Source organism: Crinia signifera, chromosome 9 (assembly GCF_055691185.1).
Source record: "Crinia signifera chromosome 9, ASM5569118v1, whole genome shotgun sequence".
Lineage (NCBI taxonomy): Eukaryota > Metazoa > Chordata > Amphibia > Anura > Myobatrachidae > Crinia > Crinia signifera.
In genome coordinates, this window is record NC_139225.1 from 76,779,151 (window position 1) to 76,788,592 (window position 9,442).

The 9,442-nt window shown below is 43.7% G+C and overlaps 1 protein-coding gene across 1 annotated transcript in view; it reads left to right on the plus strand.

Annotated features, from left to right (window-relative positions):
* LOC146035680 (ubiquitin carboxyl-terminal hydrolase 12-like) overlaps positions 1-5,368 on the plus strand; it is a 123,054-nt gene extending 117,686 nt beyond the window's left edge. Inside the window, exons 8-9 of the mRNA XM_083159267.1 lie at positions 611-689; positions 4,237-5,368. Coding sequence (XP_083015393.1) covers positions 611-689; positions 4,237-4,338 — 181 coding nt within the window. The 3' untranslated portion in view covers positions 4,339-5,368. The remainder of the gene's footprint in view (positions 1-610; positions 690-4,236) is intronic.
* The last annotated feature ends 4,074 nt before the right edge of the window (positions 5,369-9,442 follow it).

A 9,442-nucleotide genomic window follows, 5' to 3' on the forward strand; every position in this document is an offset into this window, starting at 1 on the left:
CTTTTAAAATTTGCTGCAAAAAAGGCACGCCCCGAGAATCTGACCCTAGTAAACTGTCCTTTTTGTTTAATACTTAGCCTTGTTTTATTACTGTGCTCCAAATGGTGAAGCTATGTGTACTGGTGCCATATATTTATTATTAACAGTTTCTTATATAGCGCACACTTATTCCGTAGCGCTGTACAGAGAATATTTGAACCCTCCAGTCACTGCCCCAGTGGAGCTTACAATCTATATTCCCTACCACATGTACACGCACACACAGACATTCTAGTGTTAATTTGTTGGCAGTCAATTAGCCTACCAGTATATTTTTGGAATGTGGGAGGAAACAGGAGTACCCGGAGGAAACCCACGCAAGTACGGGGAGAATATACAAACTCTGCACAGTTAGGGCCATGGTGGGAATCGGACCCATGACCTCAGTGCTGTGAGGCAGGAATGATAACCATTACACCGTCTGAGCTGCCTCAGTAAATACATATATGGTCTGTTTTTATACGTGTATGCACATGGGCTTTTAACATATAGTAGAACTCTTCCTTTTTTATTATTATTAGCATCTCCAAGTCAACTGCATAACCGCACAATTCTCTTTTTGTTGAGACAGTGGGCCGAACCGTGGACACTACATCACCATTGTAAAGAGCCATGGATTCTGGCTGCTGTTTGATGATGATATTGTAGAGGTTGGTTATGTTCGTCTTGTCAGCTTCTGTACCTTTTCTGTGATATAATCTCCCCCAGTCAAACATTGTTTTATGTATTGTAGCTTAAAACCTGTATCTCTTACAGAGTGCATCCTGTTCTTGCTAAATATACATTGAATATACTGCCATATCCACTGTACATGGTGGTATGCCTGGTCCAGAATAAGGATGGCCTCTAAGGAGTTTACTGCAGCGCATCACATACATTGTACTCGTGTTCAGTGACCGTATTGTAACCTCCTTAGAAGCTCCTTCTCCTGAATTCATTTATCATCCAGTATTATATTTGGTCTGTTTTATTTCACCTTTAAAGGTACATTTAATAAAGCTACTAAAACGGAAGAAAGGTGATTTTGCCCATAGCAGCTTATCTGATTCTATCTAGCATTTATAGGATGCACTAGAGAAATGCGTATTGAGAATAAGTATATTGTTGGTAATACTTTTCCCTCATGAAACCAGATGGTAACTAGTGATGAGTGACATTTCTTTATTGGCTGAGGAGTAGATGCAGGAATTCTGGTGTCCCTGTATATACCATCACATTATCTCAATGATGTAAAAGGGTAACCTAGAACGTCATCTATTATAGTGTCCTATTGCATATAGGGCCTGATTCGTGCCTGCTCACTAGGCCGTGCGGTTACTCGCAACTTAGCGAACAGGTCAGCACCGCTTATCCCGAGCTGACCGAATCCGGTCGCTACCATGCGAGGGGATGTGTTCCCTTACACGTCCCCTCGCATGTGGCCGAATGGGAGAGAAATCATTCGAAGGTGGAACACCACTGAATGATTTCTCTCCCCTTTGGGAATAAAAGTCCAGTCTAAACTGACTTTTATTCCGGACGCAGATCAGCCACCGGCCCCACACAGGCATCAACCAGCCTATGTTCCCAGGAGAATGCCCACAAAACTGTACACGTTCCCCTGCAGTCCCCTCGGACCTTAAGCTGGGTACACATATATACAATCCCTATTTCTTGCGACCGTTCGATCGACCGTACACCCATCGGATCGTCCACAAACAACAGCCGATCACGCGCGTACACACCTGTACAATTTTACTTGCGAAGTCTGATGTATTCCCTTCCAAACAGTCGCAAGAAAAAGATTGTACCAACGTACACACTGTCACGATTTGGGCTATTGACACGTCATATGTGAACAAAATTATCATAATAGGCTGGGTTAGGGCATACTTATAGCAAACCACTATATATGCAAAATAGCCGGCACGGTGACTAAAATTTAGACGCAAACCCGTCTATATAGAAATTTAGTCAGCTGGCAGGGTGACTAAACTTCTATATAGATGGGTTATGCGTCTACATTTTAGTCACCCTTTTACCCATTAAAAAAAAAAAAACTACATGGGGTCCCCCCCCCACGGCTGTAACCAGCACCAGGCTGAAGAGCCGGGGCTGGTATTAAAAAATCAGGAAACCAACCATATAGGGCTTTGCTTTTTTTTTTAAACTAGCCCCAGGCTCCAGGTCCGGGGCTGGTTCCCAAAATACGGGGGACTAAATGACTATGGGTCCCCCGTATTTTAAGAACCAGCCCCAGGCCAAACCAGCCAGCAAGTCCCCCAGGCCAAAGCATTCAGCCCTCTGACCGGTCAGCCTGGCCAGGGGCCCTGGGGGAGTGGGGACCCCCCCAATTAAGGGGTCTCCCCCTCCAGGACTTACCTGACCAGGCTGAAGCCTGGTGCTGTCCCCGGTGACCCTGTGCGGTGGTCATCGGGCTGATTGAAGTGTAAAAAAAAATAGAATAAAAACTATTGTCTTCTACTGTGGAACTATGAGTCCCAGAAAGCCTCCCCCGCATGCTGGGACTTGGAGAACCACAAGTCCCAGCATGCAGGGCATTAAAGGGCCCGCTGGCACTTCTAGTTCCACAGGAAAAAAAATAGTAAAATAAACACACTGACACACGATAAAAATAAAACTTTATTACATCCAAAGCCCATACATACTGATACTTCTTACCTATCTTGAGCCCGTCGGTAGGTCCCTGGGTCCGTTCTGGTGCCTTGGTTCCGGGGCTCCAGGGCTGAAGAGTCCGGGGTCCTGGATCCAAAGAAATCCATGGGGGACCTGTGGAAGGAAATACTACTCACCAGGTCCTCTGGCGAAGATCCCGACATCTTCTCCGTCTCCGCCGCATCAGCCGCCGGTACACGATGGACTTTGAGAGGCACAGAGATGTTTCATCTTCCGCGCCTCTCATCCGAATGATTCTATTGGCCGCCTAGCGGCCAATCAGGAGCCGACTTTCTCGTTTTGTTTTTTTATTTTTTTTAGTCACCCTGCTGAGAGATCATGCAGCTATGGAACGCCCACATGGGCGTTCCAGCTTTGGCAGTATAGTCGCAAGGACGGCAGCATATCAATCGTACGTGCGTACACACTGCACTTTTGTTCCGATATGGGGCCGTCCTGTCGGATGAAAATTAAACAGCAAAGAACCTTTGACTGACCGAGTATGGACGGACAAGACCGTTTTTTGCCGTTTATCGCTCGTACGGGACAGCGACACACCTATACAATTGAACGGCCGCCCGACCCAGAACGGAAGAATGGCCCGACAATTGTATATATGTGTACCCAGCTTTACTGTCTAGAGCAAATGGCTCTGCATATTTGCATATTCGCAGAAGTGCAAACCCCCCACCATTGGAGAAGTGTCTGAATCGCCCCACAGTTTGCACCATGGGAGTTCTTAGAAGTGACAATTTATATAGGAGTTGGTTTTAAAAAGGGAGCTAATGTTACATGTTTCGGTTAAACAATTTTAAAAGAGAATATTATTGGGTTGGGTTGGGTTGGGTTGGGTTGGCGCATTGATCCATGAAATGGATTTAAATGTATTCTGTGTCCCATCTACTAAGTAAATAAAAGTATTCCTATTCTGGAGATCTAATTTCAGCCCAAATGCCTTTTCCTGGGTACAGTAGGGATTCAAAGCAATTTGGCAGAGGTTTATGCTCCTGAATAAGAAGGGCCTGAGGGGCAGATTCATTAAGCTCGGTGAAGTGATAAAGTGTCTGGTTTTAATCACCGGCCAATCAGCTCCTACCTGTCATTTTTCAAACCACGCCTGTAACTTCACAGTTAGGAGCTAATTGGCCGTGATAAAAACAAACCAGACACTTTATCACTTCACCGAGCTTAATAAATTTGGTGTTATACAGTTCCATCATCTATGTTTTGTATGGTCAGGTATTAGACTGGATCAGAATTGGACATAGAGGGGGAAATTTACTAAGATGTGTATTCTACTGCACTTGTGATGTTGCTATGGGCAGCCAATCAGAATCTACTTATTTATTTAGCACCCTCTAGAAGATGGTGGACATGATCTGATTGGTTGCCCATAGCAACATCACATGCAAAGCAGAATACACATCTTAGTAAATTTCCCCCAGAATGTCCATCATTGTGTGAAACATTGTCAATCAAAACTTTTCAGTGTCTAAAAATTGACATATTTAAGAACTTTTTCTTTCTTCCCTCCTTCCACAGAAGATAGATGCCCAAGCCATTGAAGAGTTCTACGGTTTAACGTCAGACATTTCCAAAAACTCAGAGTCAGGATATATCCTGTTCTACCAATCCAGAGACTAATTCCCATCCTGGGGAAATAATAAATGCCTAGTACTGAAGAAGGTTAAACTGTTGGACAGTGAATGAGGAATCAGTGGTCCTAACACGGACATAAAGGATTCACACAGCTGCCACTGTGGATATCAGTTTTCAGTTCATGGAAAAACTGTTTTCCCTTATAATTTCTCTGGTCTCCACAAGTATCCAAAGCCGATCTTCTCCAGAAAGACATTTCAGTGTGTCTTCTCCTTACCAGGCCTAGGAAGGCCAAACCCTTCCTTATGCCTTGTAGGCTGAGAAGAGTGGCTTGGCATTGTGTTTTGTTGGAGAGTCCGTAGGAAGGATGACATCTGTTGCCGAGTGTATATGACTCACTCAGACCCAAGCAAAGAAGATAGCACTTTGTAAGACAGAGGACAGCTGTGGTTTGGTGCTCAGTTCATACTCAATCAAAGATTTTAAAGTTCAAAAAAATGTGATTCATTACAATCAAGTTATTGTTTCATATCACTTGTAATCACGTCTGCTTCTGCACCATCTTCAGTGATTCCTGCCTTCCATTTGTTTGCTGTAACACTCCTTGTAGTGAGTGTTAATAGGCTGCTGTTCTGCACACTAAATAATGGGATCACTACGTTTTTTTTTTTTTTCTTATTTAATTTTTTTTCAGTATATGTTTTGAATTTTAGCACCTTTTTTATGGTTGAAGACCTCTTCAAGTATTGCTGCATTAATGGACGTGGGCCAACCAGAGTGTAAGGCCAGAGGGTTCCAACCTCAATTTAACAAGCTGCCTGATCTGGAAGGCTCTTAGGCTCTACGTACATGAGCACAGGTGAGTTGATCAGCATCCATGTTTGGCTCACTTGTGCTCCTGTGATTAGGGGCCAAGAACACTTGGATGTCAGGGAAAAGTGCTACAATTGGTAATCTCTGCAACCGCTGTCCATAAAACTCCAATTACAAGAGACGCATTAAGAATTTCAGTAGGATTAAAGTGTCAAAACCCATAAATAAAGCAATTAACCCATCTATTTGGGATTTAATCTTATTTTTTTCAAGTGTCATGACTGTTACTCCTATAGCGAGTGTGAATGAGATGCGGGTGCCTGGACAGGTAACATGTACTGATCCCTTCGTGTTTGTGCAGGGATAAGAGTTTGCACGCATATGTGAAAGTAATTTTGTAGCAGAACAGACTGCTTCACATCGATGGTTCCACGGATACCATCTTTCATTTGGCTTATGTATCACTAATCCACTATAGTTGTACAGTAGATTTACTATGCCTTTGGGTAAGACTTGAAACATGTTGGACAAATTGTACATATTGTCTCTTCCAAGTGCAGCACAAGGTGAAGATTTTTGGAAAATTTTGTGTCATAGACTTTTCTTAAAGGATGCAATATATTTGCATCACTAATGCAACAAATCTACAACTCCTACAACCTCCACCCCACAATGCCACCAAAGTCCACTTTTCTGCCTCTCAAGTGATAGTGTGGATGCTTAGATGTTCCACAGCCACTTCCTGCATTAAATACTACATGCCTGTCTTCCTCGTAGACATCCTTCATTTTTTGATAAGCAGTCTCGGTGGTGACCCCTTCAGATCCCGGTGCCCTAGGCAGATGCCTAATGAGCCTTGAGTCCTGTTGAAGAAAGAGCGCTATATAAATAAATTTTTATTAATGAATATAAAGTTGACTTTGGTGCTACTTTGTATTGGCTGTGATGTGAATAAGATGCTAAGGCGGTATCCTGTTATACCCCTTTCACACTGACAAATATTTCCTGGGTTATTGCACATGAACATGCAGCAACCCAGGAAATTGGTCAGTGTGAATGGGTCCTGAAAATTGTTCCAGTATTTCAAACTAGGTCTTGACCAGGGTTGGACCCAGGATGCTCGCGGGTCCAGGGGCAGTGTGAATGGGTAACACGGGTCGATGCATTGTGAAGGTGCCGCTGACGCTGAAAGATGCTGACATCTCCCAACGCCGTCCCGATTATGCCAATCACCCGGCTTTATGGTGGGTCGGGTGGCTAGTGTGAAAGCGCTTGCAAGCCTGGTTGCACCTGGTATTTTGTACCCGGCTTGCAAGTGTGAAAGGGGTATTACCTGCAGTAACTTGCTGCATGTACAAGAACAGGCTTTTTTTCATGATAAAACCCCGATGTTCAATTTGGGCTATCCAACTAGGGCCCATTTGTCATGCACTGCAAAAGCCGCAGACCTATGTATTTTCATGGCTGATGTCAGGTAAAAAATTGTCATGTATCAGGTATTTTGTTTGCCTGCCGAAAGCAGTTTGAAACAAAATCCCCCATAAGTGCTGACAGTAAGTAGCCCCACCAGCGGTAACTAGTTATGATAAATTACCACAGCTAATAGGATATCAGCCATACTTTAGGTAACGGTATGAAGGTTTGCAGGTCACTACTGGTGGTGGAGAGTCTAAGTTGCGACATGTATCTTGTGTCATAAGGTGCAAAAGGAATAGGTATATGAGCATACAGTATATCTGTACGTAAGTAATAGAAGCATTAGTGCTTGTTATCCCTATGAAGTGTGAGCTGCTGTGAATGTGTCTGTCCTTATGGCTGAAGACTACATTATTAGAAGGGTCACTTTCAAATTCTAAATGAAATAATTTGGATGGATATGTGCATATATGTATATATTTCTGTTGCTCGGGAATAGGTTCCTGGTTGGTAACCATTTGTATGCCACACTGATATTTTCTGGCACTTTGAAAAGGGCCTCAGCAAGGGGTGAAAACGCGTTGGCCCTACAGCATGACCAGAGGGTGTTTACCAGAGTGGGGGACTGGATTCCCTGTGAGATCTCTATGTGAATGGATGGATTGTCCGGGATTCCTGTCACTTTATCCAAGCTCTTGCTGATCTGGTCATTTCCTGTCATTTTCTGCTGCACTATTGGGCTGCTGTGATTGCCATTGTATGTGACTAAGGGCCTGATTCAGGCATGTTCGCTAGGCTGTGTATACTCACAGCCTAGCCATCAAGTCAGCACCGCTTCTCTGCCGCCGAATCCCCTCTTGAATATGGGACCATCGAATACATTTTCAGCATTTGTTCTGAAAAGTAAGTCAGTATTGCAGGTAGCCTGTGATCTCCGTATTTGGCTAGGTGCTGACATCATGCCACACCTGTGTTCTCAGGGGAATGGGATATACAAGAGAAGAAAGTATGTCGTGGTGTGGTGCACCAAAGAAAATACAAATAAAATATTACCTTTATTTATACATTATTTAAGACTGCGAAATATTAAAACACATTTAAATGACAAACAAAGTGAGAATTGTGCATGTTTAATAACAGCACATGCGGGGACTGTTTGTGTGTTGTCAGTGTGTCTCTATACAGTTATAATGTGGCGTTCTGAGTGAGCAACAGTAGTTGTTAAAGGTCTGTGAGCTGTAGTTACCTCTTGGCTCCCTTAATTACTCTGGTAGCCAAAGTGTTGCTAAATATTTCTCCCCTCCTTTTTTTACACTAGGGGATGTTTTGATATGGTGGACCGTAATACAGTAAATTTGTGGGGTATATATCAACCTCTGAATAATTCTTACTGCCACCAACATATAACACAGAAACGAGATTTACTCGTAGAATGCCTGATACTGAATGCGGTGCGTGCTATAATTGAGCATGCCCGTTGTTCAGGTACACTGTAACAATTCAGCTATTGGAGATATCATGCAACTTGGAGTAATGTTGCAGCCCTGAATAGGGTTAAATTGAATAGAACGCCACTGTCTATTGTAGAAATCTGCCTAGACACAATTAAATTAGATACAACAACATTTCAAATTACAGCCCTGAAAAGGGCTAGATGTATGAGCCGCTAGGCTGTATGTGTCTGGCTTGGAGAGGCAGAACACACAACAGGACACCCGCACTGCCGTACTACCGGCGCACGTTTCGCTCCCCGCTTTATCAAGGTAACCCGCTCTGTTACCTCAGGTGCTGTGTTATATGTTGGTGGCAGTAAGAATTATTCGGAGGTTGATATATACCCCACAAATTTACTGTATTACGGTCCACCATATTAAAACATCCCCTAGTGTAAAAAAAGGAGGGGAGAATTATTTAGCAACACTCTGGCTACCAGAGTAATCAAGGGAGCCAAGAGGTAACTACAGGTCACAGACCTTTAACAACTACTGTTGCTCACTCAGAACGCCACATTATAACTATATAGAGACACACTGACAACACACAAACAGTCCCCGCACGTGCTGTTTTTAAACATGCACAATTCTCACTTTGTTTGTCATTTAAATGTTTTTTTAATATTTCGCAGTCTTAAATAATGTATAAATAAAGGTTATATTTTATTTGTATTTTCTTTGGTGCACCACACCACGACATACTTTCTTCTCTTGTGTATCTAATTCTTATGATAATGTCAGTGGTAGCACACCCCTGTATAAATTGATGGTCATTGCCAATTATAAGAAATAAGGGGGCCAAAATATCCTTATTTTCTCATCACAATAGTGTATCCTGTTCGGCAGATTCTCCTATTCTGTCTCTTCTCAGGGGAATGACCAGCGTCTTTATGGAGACCCCCATGGGGTGTGGTATAGGGTTCCAAAAGTCGGGATCCCGACAGGCCGGACTCAGACAGCATGACAAGCGCAACAAAGCCCCTTGCGGGCTCGCTGTGCTCACCATATATTCTATTTTGCCTCTATGGGGGTCGTGGACCCCCACGAGGGAGAATAGCCAGTGGCCGTCAGGAACCCGTCTGTCAGTGTTTTAACAGTTGGGATCCCTACTGTTGGGACCGCGTCCGGCACCCGTTCTCCTGCTGCTGCTCACTGCCCGCCCCGGTCCTCCCTGTCCAGAGCGGAAACTCGCTGCAGCCGTTTTCTCCCGAGGTTTGAGCAAGCGCATATTCACACATGTGCAAACCTCCGCCATCGGACACAGGGCTGAATTGGCCCTTAAGTCTGTATAGGTGATTGTATGTACATTAAAATTAACCGTACTCAACTATCAACATTTCCCTTCTTGTTTACATATCTGACATTGGGCGGAATAACCGCTGAAAGAGCTACTGAAGAGCCCCAGATAGGTTCATTTTTCATCCCTT